This window comes from Pygoscelis adeliae, unplaced genomic scaffold (genome assembly GCF_000699105.1).
Source record: "Pygoscelis adeliae isolate BGI_AS28 unplaced genomic scaffold, ASM69910v1 Scaffold189, whole genome shotgun sequence".
In the NCBI taxonomy this organism is placed as follows: Eukaryota; Metazoa; Chordata; class Aves; order Sphenisciformes; family Spheniscidae; genus Pygoscelis; species Pygoscelis adeliae.
The window spans coordinates 524,306-544,058 of NW_008825543.1; the positions used below are offsets into that span (position 1 = coordinate 524,306).

General features: G+C 43.1%; 1 protein-coding gene across 1 annotated transcript in view; it reads right to left on the reverse strand.

The window, feature by feature from the left end:
- Positions 1 to 537: 537 nt before the first annotated feature.
- Positions 538 to 19,753, reverse strand: part of MAGI3 (membrane associated guanylate kinase, WW and PDZ domain containing 3) — a 35,007-nt gene continuing 15,791 nt past the window's right edge. Inside the window, exons 12-23 of the mRNA XM_009331970.1 lie at positions 17,832 to 17,985; positions 17,154 to 17,245; positions 14,801 to 14,993; positions 13,396 to 13,581; positions 12,071 to 12,097; positions 9,644 to 9,829; positions 6,039 to 6,141; positions 5,803 to 5,929; positions 5,140 to 5,283; positions 2,759 to 2,897; positions 1,024 to 1,113; positions 538 to 554 (exon numbers count right to left, since the gene is read on the reverse strand). Coding sequence (XP_009330245.1) covers positions 1,064 to 1,113; positions 2,759 to 2,897; positions 5,140 to 5,283; positions 5,803 to 5,929; positions 6,039 to 6,141; positions 9,644 to 9,829; positions 12,071 to 12,097; positions 13,396 to 13,581; positions 14,801 to 14,993; positions 17,154 to 17,245; positions 17,832 to 17,985 — 1,401 coding nt within the window. The 3' untranslated portion in view covers positions 538 to 554; positions 1,024 to 1,063. The remainder of the gene's footprint in view (positions 555 to 1,023; positions 1,114 to 2,758; positions 2,898 to 5,139; positions 5,284 to 5,802; positions 5,930 to 6,038; positions 6,142 to 9,643; positions 9,830 to 12,070; positions 12,098 to 13,395; positions 13,582 to 14,800; positions 14,994 to 17,153; positions 17,246 to 17,831; positions 17,986 to 19,753) is intronic.

A 19,753-nucleotide genomic window follows, 5' to 3' on the forward strand; every position in this document is an offset into this window, starting at 1 on the left:
ACCGAGATGCTTTTGGGGACTGGCAGACCTTCCTTGATTTCCACTGGAATACTCTTTTTTGTTACTACTGTTCATCCCTATTTCTGTGGGTTTACTCTCACTCACCCTAGAACTGTCAGATTTATGTGAGAGAGTGCCATATGTTTTTTCAGGATCCCCTTTTCTGGGACTGTGGAATCCTGTGTGAGGGTGTCCCTCAGCAGCCACCAACTTTTCTGGACTTGCAGATCTGTCTCTTCTGGTCCCTAATTCCAAACTACCTTTTGTGATTTCAAACCCAGGGCTGGAGGGACGTTCCCATCTGTTCTTTGTTCTCTGGGGAGAAGACAGAGGCTTCATCTCAAACTGGTTTTCAGTTAAAGTGCTTATCTTTTCAGGCACAGTGTTCTTTGCTTGTTCCAGTTTCTCAGACAGCTGAACTCTCCTTAAAGCTTCTCCTGGTACTGGTAAATAACACACTTCAGATGGGGAAGCAGAATGCGAAGATGAAGATAATGGTGACTGTTCTTCATATATTACATTTGACGAAGATGGACTATAACTACCCCAATCACCTGGAAGTGAACAGCGAGAGATTTGACTAAATAACGACAAAAAAAAAAAATCACTAAATATTTTAGAAATGTGCATACTACTGAGGTTCCAGGATGTTATATGAAATCTTCAATTTAAAAAAGATTACGTAGTGGCATACTCTCAAAGTCTTATTTAGTCAGTTTTCTATATTGCATTGTTCTACAACCTACAACAACTGTAAAGATGCAATTTGGGAAAAAACTTGTGCTTAGAATGCTGGCACGATCTCTGCGGGACCGACACAGTCTTGTATCAGCACAACTTTAGAGCCTACATAGCAAAATTGCAAAATAGAAAGTCCCTGACCTACATTGTTTAATATAAAAAAAACAAATGAACTGAAATTGTTATGCTAAAAGAAAACTGAGAACAGTGAAAAGTTGAGGTTATTCATAGCTTTGCACTTTAATAATAGGAAGAGGTGAAACACAAGACATGCAGATTTACCAAGTCTTTAAGGAAAAACCAAGAAAAGCACTGAAAGCCCTTAATGTTGCTCAGGTTTCACGTAGGGACACAGACTGGAAGGAGCCAAACCTGAAGGAGGAAGAGAAAAAGCCCAGAACTACATACCAAAATCACAGAGTACAGCAAGCAAGATTTCAATCAGAAATGTATGATTAACAGCAAGACAAGAGGCGACAAAACCCTTCCCTCCTCCACAGTTGCTGATCTAATCTCGGTTGCTTAACCCAGTCTCAGGCCTCACATTCGATGGAGGGCTGTGCCAGATCGTCTCCAGAGGTTCCTTCAGACTCTTCTATGATTCTGTGTTTCTACCTCAGACTCAGGAGATTTCCATGAACAAGAGGGCCAGGAGTGATTCCAGAGACTTACTGCGCTGCCCTCGTGGTGCAGGATAAACACCATTTATCACTCCTGAATTATATCAAGCTTAAATAGCTGTTAGTAAGGAGAGAGCTGGAGATGCCCTCACACTGCCTCCCTCTCTTCTAGCTTGTAGATGTTGATTTTAAAAGAGGACCTCAGCAGAAGCTCATCAGAACACAAGGAGGACTATATTTAACTTTCACCCTTAATGAGTAGGTAATTCAGTGTGAGAGACAAACCCAGCCAGCCAGGACTCTAGCAAGATGGCACAGAACAGACCCCGCAGTTCACAGATGGCCTGTTTCCGTGCCATGCGCTAATTCACCGATTTTACTGTGCTGTGCAGGCTGGAACAGTAAGATGCTCAGAGCCATCTTCTAGCTCTCTGGAGGAAAGAAACGGAGAAAAGTTCTGAGCAGCTTTTGTCCCTTGAGTGGATGCCAGTTGCTGCCTGTAAATGACTGAACACAACAAACTATTCGGTAGTTCAAACTGTGCGCTTTAAAATTTTCAAAGGATAAACTCATGGTTGGTCGCTATTACTGAAAAGCTCTTCAGCAGAAAAAGTGACCTTACAATTTAAGAAGTTTACCATCAGAATCTTGGTGTCAGCATCAAGGGTTAAAAGATTAAAACATGTACTGGGAGAGAAAGTGTTCTTTGCTTTAAAATACTGCCACAGCCACAAGTCTTTTTGATTTGTAGTTTTGGAGCATTTCCTAAGTCAGACTCAAAACCATCAGTTCTGTGCTCTGTAGCTGAACTCAGAGCTCCTGCAAGCGTTTGGTTTTCTGTCCTTCCTTTTTTTTTTGCCTACAAAGTTGTGCTTTCCTGTTGTAGATGCAGAAGTCATAACTTCAAACAGAATCCATTTTTAGAGCAACACTGTCTCTCCCCCTGCTTTCTGAAGTTTGGGTTTTGAAAAACAAAGCATTCTGTAATTTAGAAGGCTAAAAACAGTGAAGTAAATCTGTACAGAAATAATATTCTTAACAATATAGGCATTTTGAACTGAGTACTGTATCATAGAGAATTTTAATTTAAATTAAAAGGCAATCAGTGTTAATTATCACATTTGTATAGGAAAACTTGATTAGCTTGGACAGAGCTGAGAAACTTATTACAATTACAAATATGCAATCATTTCATACTGTGTAATATTCCTAGGTACTTGTCATGTGTTAATTTTACCAAAAATATTCCTTATATTTTAAGACAAATATGAACACCTGCACAGCTGTCAAAAAGGGAACTGCTAACTATTTCAGTGAACAAGCACCAAAGTCTCCTTAGCAGACTGTACTTCATTGCCTTGGACCCTCAAAATGAAACAGCACTTGAGATGACATACTGTGATCTGGTATCAAGCCAGTCCCTGGTCTCAGCAGCAGCAAAACTTTATTCCCTCCAGCCTGAATCAGCTCAATGGCTCGTGTGTGAGTGATTCCTTGGGTGGGTTCTCCATTAATTTCAACAATTTGGTCACCAACCTGATGAGAAAATAGCAACCAGGTTAGTCTTTATGAATCTCTGACACCGTAAACTAGTTTTTAATTTAGAAAGAAAAAAATAGAGACAGATGCTTCTATTTTTCCTCTCATGCTAAAATCCACTCAGCAATAGTAACACCCTTCCATGGCTGCTGATTAACATGACGCAACGCAACACTCTGGCGGTTCAGAGCTCTTCATGCAGGTCTTCTGCTCAGCCAGCTCAAGAAAAGATCTCAGGTTCCTTAAACACATCTTCCATTTATTTACAAGTGATGAGACAGACACAGCCATGTGATTGAATGTATTTTCATTCTGGATCATTGTATGGAGGGAGCTTATGGATGAAGCACATCAAACCTGGCACCACGCGCCTGTTTAATGTCACACTAACTAGGTAAGTAACACAGCAACTTCTCTACGCTTAATGCAGAGCTGAATGCTACCATGGCAGAACAGGTTTTATGTAAGGGAAGGATTTTTTATTCCAGGTAGGAGAGATCACCACTATGCAGTTATCAGTACTAAGGTCTCTGAGGCCAATTGGCAACTTACAGAGGTATTGGGCAGGTAATTACAGTTCACACTACCTTTGCAGGCTGCTGGAAAGGGGTTGGAATAGCACCCCCACAAAAAGGGTCACGAAACCTATTTCGCAATACATGGACCAGCCAATGGATGTCACTAGTGCATAAAATTAGCAGTTTTAAAAGACTGTCTGGGCTTTGCTAAATAACCTGTCTCTGCCAAAGGAGGTCACTGGCTGGTTACTCATCCAACAGGACAGGACACTCCACGTTGTGCGACGTGCCTCCTGTCATGCTCAGTTGCCATTAACTGGGTGAGAAATTCCTCTTCACTGTTTTAAAGTACAGCCAGAAAATGACACCATTTTCCAGCTGAGGATGGAAACTGAATGATGTGAAAATTGTGAATAACCTCTCACTGGGTGAGCGCAGCCCCTCTGTGCTCCGAGCTGCTGGGGACACACGGCACAGCGCTTGTGGCCCTTGCTCCTCCACAGCCACCAGCACCAGCCACGGGCTGCGGAGGGCTCACGTTCCCCACGGGATGTGACGACCCACCATCGCAGCAAACGCATCCCTGTATACACACATCCCCTGCACAGTAAGGCACTCGGTGCCAAGTGGTGGGAGGGGCATTTGTGCAAGACTGCTCAGGACCCACAGTCCAGAGTGAAAGTTGGCCTGTGGGAGCTGGAGCGCTTTCAGCAGCATCTTGCTATCACGGTCCCCCCGCCAACCTGTGCTCTGGCACAGGTCGTCTACGCAAAGCATGGTACAGTCAGCTGGGAACCTTTTGGTTGCTCTTGCCTGGAAAGCAAAGCCCTGGAGCTTAGTGTAACACCACTTGAAGGAGCAATACAAGAGAAAATATTAGCACTAAATACTACACTCATGTAGTCTCTCAAGCATAAGGGGAAAAAAGCTAATTACTGAAAAGAATTAGGATAATAGAAGTTAACAATACTTAGAATTTCACATCCAATTAAGCCCCGCAGTAGCCCCAGCAACTATCTGTGTCAGCGCTGTTCTACAAGCTATAGCACAAACGGAGGCAGAGCCTTGTACCAGTGGCCATACGTGCAGTGAAGCACCAGGACTGCATGTGGGACGGCATCTCACGGGCACCTGGCTCAGCTTCATGCTCCAGCCTCTGAAAATTCAGCTCTGGGCAGTAGTCAGAGCTCTTTACTATTGTACCCATATATTTTGCTTTTACTACAATATTTGAAAGTGAATTCCTTACACAAACATAAGAATTAACATAATAATTTTGAAAAAAGTTAGGCTTATATCTTCAAACACAGAACAGTGATAGCACAATGTACACACAAACATTCCTTACAAATTCACTGACTCAGACAGCGATTCTCCTTTCAGCTTTCTGCTCCACTGTGCAATTTCTTGTCTGGGCTCCTAAAGCATCCCGAGTAGCTGCTGCTCACGCCCTGGGACATGTACCTTATTGTAACTCAAGCATGGATGGACAGTTCATTTTGGATGGCCAGAGCTGTTCATATATTTCTCCTTTAAAAGCCTACCGCCACAGCATTTGCTGTCACTGCACAGTAACAGCTGGAAGAAGGGCAGCTGTCCCGATGCTGTTCTGCCTGCTGGGACCCCGCACTCATGAAAAAAACATTTGTTGCCATTGTAGGTGAATTAATGTGTCAGAAGGCCAACTTGATCAACAAATTGATTAGAGAAGACAAACTCACATGTACTCTGCCATCTTTGACAGCTGGCCCATCTTCAGCAAGTCGAAGGATGAATAAGCCCATGTTGTACTCCTTTCCTCCTCGAAGACTGAATCCAAACCCTCGAGGGCCCCTTTCCAACTCTACTGGGAAACAGCCAGGATTCTGTGCAGAAGTCAGACAAAAAAAAAAAAGAGATGAGGACCTGTAGGCAGATTTAAACATTTGTTTTTTCTGGAAAAATGCTTCATGCATTTCTACACTTTGAGAAACGCACAATCCACAATTTAAACCAAATTCATCACAACTCACGTGTGATAAGGTGTAATGGTTTCATTCTCAGTCTAAACATACAGAACATTTTTCCTTCCAAGTTTTAGATATGCATGAAACTTCTTTAAGAAACTTTGCCAAAGGGTCTGTAGTAGCCCCACTACAAGCATTTTCTGTTTCTTTTATAATTATGAGTATTCAACTATACTAAGGAGATAATAAAATTTAAAACATAAGCAAAAACATTCTGTAAAACACTATAGTGCGTTTTTATACGCAACTTTTCTACCCGTGTCTGACACGGAAACATTTTATTGTTCTGCATTTGAATACTCTTTGGCAATGCCACTGCAGTGTCTTGACGAACGAGTATTTTGCATGTCTCCGCACCCTCTGGAGGATTACCTGTACCTGGGAATGACGGCTACCAATAACTGAAGCAATGCCAACATCGGATTGTGTCAAGTGCTTATGCTCAGGCCAGGAAAGCCTGTAACTATTTGAAACTTCTTTTCCAGCTTCACCGTCCGTAGCTCCCCTACACAGTGGTAAAAGGACGTGGATGTTAACCTTTGCATTAACAATCCCTCTGGCCAAGCTTTTCTAGCCAATCTCAGTTCCTTTTGCCAGAAGCAAAAGCTCTGTACCTGTCTGCACCGGAAGGGTTGATCTGTGCTGATCCCAGCGGTCGGTGTTGCGGAGCTGGACTCTGCCTGGCAGAGTTTGTTCCTGACGGAGGACCACGGTGTTCTAACAAATTCAAACAAAACCGACAGTCAGAGAGAACTTCCCAAATACAAAGCCAGGCACACTCACCACGAGACCACAGTGACCATCAGCGCTGTGTCTGCTGTTCCTAAGGATGCTACTGCTGCAGCATCTCAGTTTAAGCTGAGCTCACCACAGTCACAAGGTGAAGAGGATTTTCCAAGGTCTAATGCCGTAAGCCAGGAACCCAAGTGCAATTCATTGGTTCCATGGAATAAATTCCTAGGAATTTTATTCTTACCTACGCTGCTTTTCCTCAGAAAAACAACACAATTTTAACTGAACCAGGCATGAACAGAAGGGGTTTAGACTGTCTGCAAGTTGATAAAGACCAGAAGGGATTAAGGCTAGTCAGATCCATGAAGTTGGTTCAGCTATTCAATATAATAAAATTTTCTAAGAGATGGAGAATAATGTCCATTTGAGAACATATCCCTTTTTAAAGGTAAGAGGAGAATGAGAATCTGCAGGGGCAATGAGGATTCACAAGTGAATGTCAACTCATTTAAGGCACAACGGAGAGTTTGCTACGGGCCAGCTATAGGAAAGGTTACGAACTGATCCCACAATCACACTGGAGGGTCTAGTTCACTGACAAGGTTATCAACAAGAATTTTAAAGTGTTTCTCCTTCTCCCAAAGGCTAAGTAAAAATTAAAGTATAATGACATTTTAATAAAATCTTTTATTAAAAGATTCCCTTCCATACAAAATACAGTGATTGTGCACTTTACAATAAATCCAATGCATTTATGAAGAAAACATGTTTCAGGATATAAAATGTCTCTGTCACTTAAGAGTAATGAACAATAGTCTATGCAAAAAGCTGCCTCTTAGGCTAGAACCTGAAATGGCAAGTGGTGGCCCAAGATGAACTTATGTACTGCATTATAAACTAATAAACTTCTTTTCCTTATAAGGGTTAAAAAAAAAAAATCCCAAGCACCCAAACTGGAGAAGTTCCAGTCCTCTGTTAGGTGCATCACATTACTGCATTTCTCAGTTAAGAACAAACAAACCTCAGTAAAATATACAAAGCGCTGAAACATCTTAAGGGAAGGAAAACACAATGCATATTATTAGAGTGAATTTCTCAGGTACGCGAGACCTCCCAAGTCCTTCACAGGACTGCTTGGTGCTGACTATGACGTGCCTTAAAGAGGTTTTTCTCTAGAGACAAAATGTCAACTTTTACTCCTGGTTTATACTCGGAGTTTTAATTTAGAAGCACAGGCAAGAAAAATGCCATCTGTTTGTACAAATTCTCCAGTCCTCTTTTCAGCCTGCTCTCTTGTGTTTCCAGCTAATACGTGACAAAAGCTGACAGGCTCCTGCTTTTGTGAAAAATGTTAAAGAATGTCTTCTGGCGCATGAAGTGGAATTCGTTTATTCGTATGAAAAGCAAAGATCACAGATCTGTGAAAGCTAGGAGGGAGAGGGAAGGGGTACAAGGCAGTATTTTCGTTGTCAGTCTCAGAGCACAGCACTGAAGATGATGCACTGGGGAGCGGCAAACTCTGTTAGGGTTTATCCTTTGTGATGCTGAACAGCTTCTGGCAAAATGGGCATTTTTCTCTTTGGAGCTGCATCCTGCATCTTCCTTGGTGTCAACCACTGTCTCGTGAACCATCCCTGTGAAGCTCAGCTCTCTCCCTGCAGCCCAGCGGGGAAAACGCCTGAAGCCCCGACTAATTCACATCCACTCTGGCTTTCTACAGGAGTCTGCTGTACAGAGGGTTATGCTGTGAACTAAACTGTATTTCTCCAGCTAAATCAATGAGAATTTTAAGTGGTGATATATTCCCATTTCTGTGGAACAGGTTCTGCTTCTCTCTCCTTCATTGTCACAAATTCTTTACATCTGAAACACACCAACTCCAGCTCCTCTAAGCCACACATTTTTTCTGACTGGTCTCTTCAATCTAGTTTTATCACCTGCTACTGACTCTTTTTTTCCCCTCTCTTTGTTGATTCTCCTCAGGTTCTTGTTTTATCTCAACATTTTGGCTCCAAATCTGTAACTGAGGAAGTGGGAAAAGCTAAGTTCTTACACCGAGTCCAGGGAAGGTCATGCATAAATAAGGGACAATAACGTTACATTCAGAAAACTTATTTTGAAAACAAAGCTGATTAAGAGCCCTGGAGAAACAGATCTATTGCAACCAACTCAAACTTCAGCTGCATTATAAACACTGCCCTGGGCAACTGCTTTCACATGTATTTCTTCAAATGGGAATGAATTAGATTTGATAAAAATGAAAATCTTAATAGAAAAATAACAATTTATAGAAGTCTCTCTGCTTCAAGCATTAACAAAAAGGAAAATTAAGTCTTTGAAATTCTGTATTACAGGATGAGATAGCACGTTAAGTATTTGCAATGAATGTGAAATTAGAGAATCATCTGCCGGCTTTATTCACATTCTGGCTTTAGGTATTTATTATTTAGAGGGTGAAGAAAGCCAACTTTCTAGCAAAATAATGATAGCGAGTTTAATTAAACCTACAAGTAGCAATCCAGAAAAATGCAGTGGTAAGCAGGGTTGGAAAACAGCTTTTCTCTTCAAATGATTGGATTTTACATATTTATAGTGAACTGTTTGTGTAGGAACAATACCATATTGAACGCAGTGTTGCATGGGAGCTTTCATTAAAAATACGGTCTCTAAAGACGGGACTTTACGGTCACAAATACTCACTTTGCTGCTTAGATGACACGGCAGTTGCGTGTGAAGAATTTGCTAGCAGCCTGGGAGGCACTGCGGGAAAACCCTGAGCAAGCTTTTCATGGTGGGATGTGACCATTTTTGAAAGCGCATCTTTGGCAGACAGAAGAACCACAGGATGTTTCTGTTGTATCCTGGGGATGCAGCGTTAGGCAATTTGTGTATTTTAGCATGGCAGGAAGGAAAAACTCAGAGTGCCTAAATGGAGTGGATCTGGGAAGCAGGTGTCCCTGCGGCCTTAGAGCACCCTAGCTCTGCCTGGCAGAGCTGCTCCAGAGCATCCCAGGAGCACCTCCCTCTACTGGAACAAAGCTCCTGGCAGCCACTGCAGCAGCAGGAGACGGGCACTGTCCAGGGGTGAGAAGATTTTCTCTCTGTCGTCCCGTCAGTCTGCTGTAGCTCTCCCAGGAGAGGTCATTTCTCCTTGGTTGACGAATACAAGGTCTGGACAGGACACGTTTCCATGGGAGCAGCAGTCTGTCTCTCTCACATGAGAAACTGTAAGAATTTCTCTTACCCTGCACTGTATTGTTAATACTTGTATCTTATTTTTCAATATAACCACCTTGGCAGCTGCCTCTCTCTGCCCCACCTGCCTTCAGCTCTTCCAGAGCAAACAGATGAGCTTCACTCTTCTCTTTAATTTCCAAACATCTTAAAATACTCCACTTTAAGTGAATTAACTTCAGAAGTTACAAACATCAGACTTCAGCAGCGTGGTAGGACCCATCCACCTGACGGGGCCACGCACCCTCCTTACCTTCCTCAGCCACGACAGTCAGAGTCACCACGTTGCCCGCATCCTTGATCAGCTGCACTATGCTGTCATGCGAGAGCTCAACGATAGATTGACCATTCACTGCCGAGATGCGGTCTCCCACTTTCAGCTTCCCACATTGGTCAGCGGGGCTCCCATCTATAACTCGCCCGATCTTGTGAGGAATCACTAGGAAATCAAGAACAGGCACAGCAACACGATTAATATTCATGTCAGATAAGCATCACACAGACCCAGAATTGCCACAGTCATCCCAGAGACCGCTCCTGCTCTAAACGGCGGCACTGCTAGCACAAGAAAAGCCTGCAAATAATGAAGAAAGCTTCACTCAGTAGAGTGAATGGAAATGCCAACCCCTGACAGCATGGCCTTGTCACATACAAGGTGTTGTGCCTAAAGGAAAACATGGGAAGGAAGTAGGTCACATCTGCAAAGGGATGAGTAAGACCATGTGTCCCAGGAGCGCTCTGAAGCAGTTTGTTTTGCCACTCATAATGTATTGTTTTCCGTTTCATGCATAGACCCTGGAACACTTTGTGGACTCAGAGACAGTTATGGACATCCAGTTTAACACAGTCATTAGAAATCTGGATGCACGGGTTAACTCTTCCTCCTTGCAACCAAAAATTAAGCCTTAAATACACTTCAAAAGGAAATCAAACTTCTCCTGCCAGAGCCTAACTTAGTAACCTGGTGAACACCTCAGCAGTGACCCTCGGCACACCCAGGCAGCGCAGCAAGGCGTGCTAGATCAGCTCTGCACAGATCCGTTCCCTATTCCTGCTCTCCAGGATGAACTTGCACCTGTAAAAACTGGCTTGAATGTTAGCTGGCTCTCCTGGCTTGGTTTCCTCCATTCATCCCACAGTGACACTCTGCTCTGTATACAGACTCCTCTAGAGGCCAAAGCAATGGGGCCAGAAAAGACAGAACAGGGAAAAGAGGGAATTTTACGAGAAGTAGAAGGAAAAAAAGACTGCTTTTAGTTACATCCCCCAGGTGCAGGAATGAGCAGAACTAAAAAGGCACAAGGAGGGAGGGATGCTCCACTCCAGTGCCCCTCCCCGTGGGAGAGCACCGCCGCAGCCCCAGCGACTCCCGCGCCTTCCCCGCCAAGAGCCGTGCTGGTGCTCAGGGAGAGATCTTGTTTTACGGTTTGCTGATCCGAAGATGGCACTTGGCAGCCAGCGAGATGCCATTGAGACAGGAGGAGCCTACCAAAACCTGGAGCAAAAGAGCGGCTCGTTGAGCTGCCTGCGTGCTGACGTGGCTCCGACAGAGCAGACGCGCATTACATCAAAGCACATCAGTCAGCATGCTTTCCCATGTGTCTAAAACAGCCTTTCATTCATCTGGATGCCTGAAAGCATAGTAAATTGGCTTCTGTCCTTCCCAAATCCCTCATCAGGGCTCTTCTGCGCAGGAACTGCTGCACCGCTCCTTTGTAACTCATTTCCAAACACGTCTCCAGACTGACCTCCACATGTTTCATAAATGCTTTTCCTGGTACCTCATGTAAAAGACTGTTTGCATCTCCAAAGGCTGAAGTGGGTTTGATGGATACCTGTTTTCTGTAGTTGCTGCTCTCCCAAACATGCTTTTCTCTGAGGGATCGGAGAGGTGAGGAACATTATGTGCCTGTCAGGATTATCAGCTGGCTTTTCAAAACCGTGACAGCAAATCTGAAACACTTTCACAGAGTCATCAGCCACCCAAGATTCAAAAGCCATCAAGGATTGTTTTAATGAGCTAGCACATGCAGAAGTTACTGCGACGGAACAGACATTGATGCCTTCTAGCATTTACCATGAGTTTAAATTTTAATTACACTTCCCTTAATAGACTGGTTTTTTAAGTATTATATAAACCTGAGAGCCAACTGTGAAGAGTAAAGCACTGCAGGGTTGCAGACTCAATTGCTGACTGCTTGTTTTAAAATATCCTGGATTTAGAAGAACACGGTAGCTTCATGTTAAACAGTGGCACAGAAAAGTTCTGCGCAGCACAGCCTGTGGATGCACCAGCGTCCCTTTTTTCCTGCATGTTAGAAACAGCCTGGACCACATGGCTTATGTTTCCAGCACTGGAATTGGTTTCTGTTGTCTTCTACTTTCAGTTCTAGTATCAAATAACCAGGGATTTGCAGCAGGTCCTCAGACGAAAATGTTGTCTGTAGTAAAGTTATCACAGAATACCAATGTATTATAGAATAATTCTGTTTATAATATTTTTTCTTAATATCTGACTGACCAGACAGCACACTGTCAACACACGGCCACTCTGACGTGGGACACAATCATCTGCGCAGCATCATGCACTGGAGGGTGACAGCTCACCCTGCCGTTGCCACGGGAACCCGACAGCAGTGGGCAGCTCCACGCGTGGACCACTGCAGCTGAGCCGTCCCACCGCGCCAGGCGCTTCCAGCGTGGCTGGCTTTAACATTCTTGAAAAGGTATCGTCTGAGCCAAGACTGCATCACACTCTAAATATATATCTGAATACGAATTCAGCACAATGTTATTTAGAAACAGTTTTTTTCTGTGCTCCTGCTGTTTTATTATTGTGCAGTAAAATAAAGTGGAAAACCAGAAGAAAGTGTCTGAGGCTCAGTAAGACAGACACACTTTCAAGCCATCATTATGTCTGTCTGGAACCAGCTGAGGAAGTTTCAAAAGGCTGATTTACACTAAGGAACCCGAGTAAGGATTTCAGGAGTTATCTGTACCTTAATGTCAGCCAATTGAGTTCGTTTGTGGGTGAACACGCTGAACTGGCTTGTATTTTGAGGGCTGACACAGATAACCCAAACTTGATGGCCAAAGGGAACGAATCTCAGAAAGATGATCCTGCTCGCCACCTCATGCAAAAAATATTCAATAGCCTCTACCTGGCACTGCTAGGGAAGTAGCAGCCATCAGCACGAAGAATACAAATGCACTTGATTACACTGAGCAGACCTGCTCCCGTACAGGGGGTCACAGATCTTTCCATTACTTGAGTTGGACTCCAAGGCTTCCTGCAAGCAGCTTCTCTCATTCACTTCTGCTCACAATATTTCTTTTTATTTTTGCTTTTAACCTTGGTTATTTTGCTGTTTATCTTTACAACTATGCCTGAAGCCACATCCATATATCAGAACTGTAATACCAGAGCATGCTACTTTTTCATTTTGATGATCTTTCTAGACAAACACACTATCTGCCTGACAGCAACAACTTCGTTGCTTTCTTCCAAGTACTGCAGTCTCTACTTTCTCAGATCCCCAATCTAAGAAATTCTACCTGACTAGGTAATATGAAGCCAAGGTGAAACTATACTTCCATTAAAACACCTATGAATTAACGCAGCGTGAGAATCTACATCACCACCCACAGCCTGACAACTATCCACGTCCTGAAGACTGCCCTGTGTCAAGTGCACACTCCTGTGTACGGGCTGGTTGTATGTGATACACTTTCTCCCTGCTCCCCGCTTATGTCACATTTGGGTGAAAAAGAGCATAAACATGAAGCAAGACAGACCAAGCTGTCTTGGGTTGGGCTGTGAAATAGTGTGAGTGAAAGACCACTGTATCTACGCAGAGTGCTGTGTCGGTAACACCAGCACGTCAAAGAGAAATCCCTGAAGAAGCCCCAGCCCTGCGCATGCCTGCTAATGCCAGCAGCACCTTTGGTACGAGCACCATGCAGTGAGGCTGGGCAGTGGCAACGCCGCCAGAACACGGCACTTACCACCAGGAGGAGGTTTGTTCTTTGAGGTGAGGATGACGAAGCCAAATCCTTCGTTCTCCTTCCGCTGCAGACGGACATCATAGACCTCTGGGGACTGCTGGTTTGCAAACTCTACCCGATTCAGTCGGGGAGAGCCGTTTTGCGTCAAGACAGGCTGCGACTCCTCCTCCTCCGGTTGCTTTTCCCCTTGCAGGTAACAGACAAACAACAAATAAGGAAAAAACAATACTGCTGTTTTACCAAGCAACTACAGCAAAACTGTACATCTCAGTATCAGTGCCAGCATGAGGAAACACTGTCTGCCTGGGAAAGTAAGGGGTGAGTCTATTAACAATACAATTTGGATCAAGCAGAAATCAGATGCAGGATAAAGCATTCAAAGGCCCAGAGTCCTACACAGGTGTGCAGTTATGCAAGGAAAGCCTGCTACACACTGGTTGCACACAGCTGAATGGACTTGGCAGTGTGTACACAGACTTTGTCAGTGATCTGATGCCTTTTTATAGTAAAAAAACCATGGTGGCTTTTCTGCATGCTACAAGTACAACGTCTACGGCAGAGATCCAGCTACAAACTACAGCTATTACTATCTTAAGTAGGAACAACTGTTTACTTGGAACAACGGAAGCGTTTTTTAAAAGGCAGTTTGAAGACTGAAGCCAGGCTTTCTTTTAGGAAACCTACAAAATTTTGGTCCTGAAGTAGTCTATCTATCATCAGAAGGCATCTTAAAGAAATTGAAATTGATCTTAAAAATACTTTTTCCTTTTACTTGTATATACTCAGAATTAATGGTTGAATAATGCCATGGAAAAGTAAAACTGGTTGCTAATCGGAACAGGGGACCACTATCAGTTCTCCTGAACCCCATCCCAGCTCTGTCATTCACATCATCAGCATCATCCAGTCAAGGACAATAATCTTCTGTACACTGCTGATCTGGACACTGATCTAAAACTGCAGAACCACAAGATGCTGCCCTGAATCATCTCTGATTTGAATGCACTTATTTTTGCTACACATAAGATGCTAAAAGCCTTGAGAATACAGCATGTTGTACAGCAAAGAGATTGTGTTATTACTCAATTTGCATAGCATTAGTGGCTGTTCTAACTAATACCTGTAAAAATGGTTGAAGAAAACACCACTGACATCATAATTTTCAGAGCCTTACCTGTGCAAGCAGTGCAAGCTAGCAAGCACCAAGGTATCAGCTTACTAAATTCTGCTTTTCTCCACTTACTCAGAATTATAGCTGACCCTCCTGAATCTCAGGCTGCTCAGCTGTATTGCAATAATTGGTAAGTTTCAGAGCAGCTTTAGTCGATTTGATTACAAAAAATTAGGTGCTCCTTTAGCCAGATCTGTGTCCTGCAGTACCCTCTCCGGACAGACAGACACATACCACCAAAGAAGATCTTTCTCCGGACTGTGAGCAGCACCTGACCATTCCGTGCAGCACTGGTCATTAAGTCCAAAACTTGTTTGTGCGACTTCCCTTTAACAGGGACTCCATCAATACACATCAGCTCATCCGCAGCTCGAAGCCTGCCGTCTTTTTCTGCTGCTCCCAATGGGATTATGGCTCCAATATAAATCTGTCAGCAGAGCAGAGTCAGGGGGTTTGAATGGCAGAACATGAACTCATCAGAACATGTAATGGTTGGAATCCAGGTGAATCCAGACAGATGAGGGCTTTTGGGAAGATATTTTTAAAGATTATCTGACTGTCCAATTCTAGCAGAAACACAGCCAGCGAGTGTGCTTTGCACAAGCTGACTCAGTGGATACAATTTGGGGGCTCAAAGCATTCAGTAAATACACAAAATTTGGGGGGGGATTTTTAGTTCTTATTTCCATGAATTCTGGAAGCATCACTATCTCTGAGTATATTTCTCAGTTTGTTAAAAAGCCCAACTTTTGACATAAATATACACTGTGTACTTATTACATATATATGATTTCTCAGACATTATTGAAACGAAAGCCTCTGCCATTTATTCAACTTTTTTTTTTACCAAAACTAGGCCAGAGTGACTGGGGAAGAAGTACAAGCTTTTGAAAGAACACAAATTTACTGCTGAAAAGTAGACAGTTCCATGGTTGAAGATTTTTCAGTGCACAGCTTTTGGTGATTAGATAATGAATTCTAACAGCTGCACTCCCCTTATCAACTTTGCCTACCCCCACCTCATAAAATGCTACTAAATATAACACAGATAAGAACACCACACACTACTTCATATGCTAGAATCACATTCAGGTTAAACAAAAGATTAAGAATAATTATGTCCAGTAGTTGCTGGAGGTTAAGCAATGGGGGGCAGGTCATCTGCACACAGCATTATGACATTAGCTTGACACTTACCAACAGCTATGGCTGTTATGGAAGCAAAACACCACAAATGCTATGAAGTGCAACACAAGTAGGAATGTTTTGTTTTGCTCTTCCTTTTCTTTAAATGCATGCTATGGGGAGAAAAAAAAGGGCTAGCACTGGATCACAGCTGTGAATGGGAAAAAATGTATTCCTTAACTGTCATCAAAAAGCAACCTATGAGTATCTACTCCAAAAGCTCTTCCTCTTAACTTGGCAGCTGAAGGAACAGCCCCTGACATATGATACAAGTCTTATCACTTCTTCCCAGAGAAAAATTTTTGCCTTTTTGGAAATAGAGGGGAGTCTCCTAAAGCTTGCTGTCAGAGGAACAGACTACCCAGGGGTTTCCGCACTGGCACTTGCCCCTCTGCCTCCAACTCCGCCATTCCTTGGCAATTACCTCTCAAGCAGAGAGTCATCCAAGTCCAACTGCGACAGGTCTGCAGGCTGAGGTCAGGAAACACAACTACACTGACAACTTAAAATCATAACTGAACTCTAGTCACTGACCAGGTTAAAGCAAACCAGGCTCTAACTAGTATTCTTTCTCCTGTGCAAACATCAGAGCTACATTTTGATGCCAGTTACAATGCAAAACACCACCAACATGCATTTGCAGAGGAAGCCAGTCTTAACAGGTTCTGCTTCAAGGCTTTCACGAAAATCCTGAAGCAGCACATTTTGTATTTTCTGAGATGAGAAGGAAAAACACAAGGCAAATAAAAGCCTGAAAGAGTGCACTGGAAAGGCTGTGCTTGTCTCCTTGACGAATCCACCAGAAACCACACTGACTGACAGAACAAAATGCATTTTTGAAAATTTGGCGGGAGAGGTGGTGGAATAGGGGTGCGACACAATCCCAAATCTTGCCTCGTTTCACTGGACTGCATTCAAAAGAATGGCCTGACGGAGTTCTTGCAGGGTAAGCAGCAGCTTCCTTCCACTCATCTGCTCCCCAGGATGCACCAACGTGCACGGCTCACTGAGCGTTACCAGGGCACATTTTGTGCCAAGACCACCGGCGGGATCAGGTGGATATGGGCAAAGGCTGAGCACTAGCGCTGCCCTTTTGAGTGCCCCCGAGACACAACAACAACTACAGAAACACCATCAGTATTATCAGCCTGACAAACTGCTGCCAAAGACTCTAGATAGTGGAAAGGGCACAGGAGCCTTGCAGATTAAAGTCAGCCATAAAGAGGAAAAAAAGAAAGGTAATCTGAATCAATTCTTGATCTTTAAAAGGTAGTTACTGAATTGATCAATTTTGCCATCGCTGAACTGTTTAAATGAGAGGGAAACGAGGATGACAGAGTAGGACTCATTCTAACAGTAATACTGTAAGATAACACGTAGGCAACTGTAAACTTTCACTTACAGGCTGATCTGGTCCATCCCCTCCAAGCACCCGGAAACCAAAGCCTGACTCTTGCTTTCGCAGGAAAACATCCAAATCTCTTGTGTTTGGAGCTAAGACAAAGCAACATTTCAAAACACGTAAGGAGCCATCTTTGATTATTGAAAGATTATGCTTTTGTGGTGCATTTTGACTCTTCTTATCGACAGAACACAGTAACCAGAAATACAGTAAATAATTCAAACAGTCAAATCTTCAGTGACGTTCTCTTTCCAAAATGGAAAAATAAATTTTAAAGAGAAGGCTGAAAAAGGAAAGGATAGATTGATGAATACCAAAGGAGAAATCACAGCTGCCTTCATACGGTGGGGCCAGGATAAAATCTGGTCTGTAATACAACTCAGAGCTACCTTCTATAAACTCCGAAATGGTCAGGTCTACTTCAGAACTAGATCATCCTTGAGACTGTTTCTATGATTAACTGCTTTATCGTAAATATGGTTGAAGCATATTGTATCTTTTATTTAAAAAGGAATTCCAGAGTTTTCTAATTTCTGTATGAATTATGCATTTCTTGAAATGTTTTATCTACAGGAAGTTAACAAACTCAATACAAAAGTCACAGCAGTTTTACCACACATATGACACAAAAAATTCCTTCATAATTGAATATTTCCAAGTTGAAGCTGATATACTCACGTTTGTCCTCATATATAGTCTTAGACTTCAGGTAGACTTCCGAAGGGTCTAGTTTGGGAGAGCCTGGTCGTACAGCAGTTGGTGGAAACGGCATCGGCTGCGGGATGGGATCGCCAACAGCTTCCAAACTACCTGAACTGTCCTGCTTGTCCTTCTGAAACAGACCCCACCCCACAAAATCTGTATTAAATCAAAAGCATAACTGAATTTGTGTATGTGTACACACAAAGACAATAAACATCGTGCAGAGGGGAAATGCAGGGCAAAACAAGGGAATAGGGGAATAATATTACAACTCAACGTAGCTTTTCCAATGTATGTGTCTGACCGGACTACTGAAGTCTTCCTCACAGGCCACAGATTTCTACTGAAGACTGGGCTTAGAAAGGGGGTTTGAAGTGTCTTGATGCTCAGAGATGAGTAAAGCTAGCCAGCTCCTGGCGGTTACTGACACCCAGGGTGAAGCAGGGCGTACAGGACCGGTCACGTTCAGAGAAGAGACCGATTCCTCGCCAGGCGCCTGCCTGGCTCCGGACCGCGGTTCACCGCCATGGGCGCGAGCTGCTCCGCGGGCACTGCCTCCCACCCACGTCCAAACAAGAGCACTTGAGGTGTGCCCAACATCAGGTTGTTTGCTGCAGGTGTCCCAACGGCATTATAAATACTGAACAGGAGGAATACACTGGAGTAGTGTGAGGCATCAGTAATTCAGTATTTGCATTTTTCTCTTATGATCTGATAGCTGCAACACTCCTATTAGTATTTCATGAAGAAAGGACACCAAGCATCCTTGTGGTCTCCCACCTTAATTTCCAATTGATTATGCACTAAAGTAACTCTGAATACTTATTCTGGGCTGAAACCCAATCTGGAAAACTGGAACATGGTAGTCTGCGTGCGTCTGTGCATGTTAAACGAAAGCACAAGCAGAATAGGCTTAGATATGCCCTTTTACGAAGAGTGGAAGAAACCCCCCCAAGCGATTTAGCAGTTTGACACTTCTTGCATGCTTATAAACACACGAACTTGCCCTTCTTAACTGAATTATTTTGCCATGCTGCTTAATGCCACTGAACATCGAGTGCTCCGTGGGAAGTTGCTACTGCACGTGTGCTAGAACGCCAGTCCCTGAGTCTGTAGTATTTTTAGCATGCCTGCACAGAGTGCACTGACATGGGAGCCACGCTGACAAGGTTTGCGTCCTCAAACTGCACAGATTTATGCACTGATTTATTTAGTGCAGGCAGCTGTACCATTGCAAGGAACTGAATCTGCAAATCTTACTGAGTGCAGTCTGTTTCAAGTGCACTGAACTTGTGTGCTCACATTATCCCACTGCTGGGATACGACTTCAATACTCAAACTGCAGGACAAAGATAGAAAAAGAAGCTGCATCTACATCCTGGTAATAAGGTTTTCCTAAAATGAAATAATTTTTTCTGTACAAGAAACATTTTTAAAGAAACAGCTCTGTTCACCAACTAGCCTAATTCATAAAAGAAGTGCTCATGACAAAAACACACATTACTATCAGCATTATCCAATCAGAGGGTATTTTATTAAGCCCAAGGATTCTTTACTGACCTAATATATATTAAAGATACCCCAACAGATAGAACTTCCAAGAATGAGTATCAAATTAGAAATGTACCGCTACATAGAGACTTCCTGGAAAAATGGATTCAAAGATAAGCAAACATTTTAAGAAGGGAGTGCTAACCAGTCCATTAATTCTATGCGAGGATTGAGAAATATCAAAGTATCATAAACTTCCTTTAAAAATCCCATTTCACTTTAATACAGGTAATTAGCAATGAAAAAAAAATAGATACTGTATTTTGTTTCCTTTTTAATGGGTATTCTGACAGCAGTTACTTAAGACAATGAATTTGTGCCAGCTAAGTAGACGTGGTTTTGCTAAA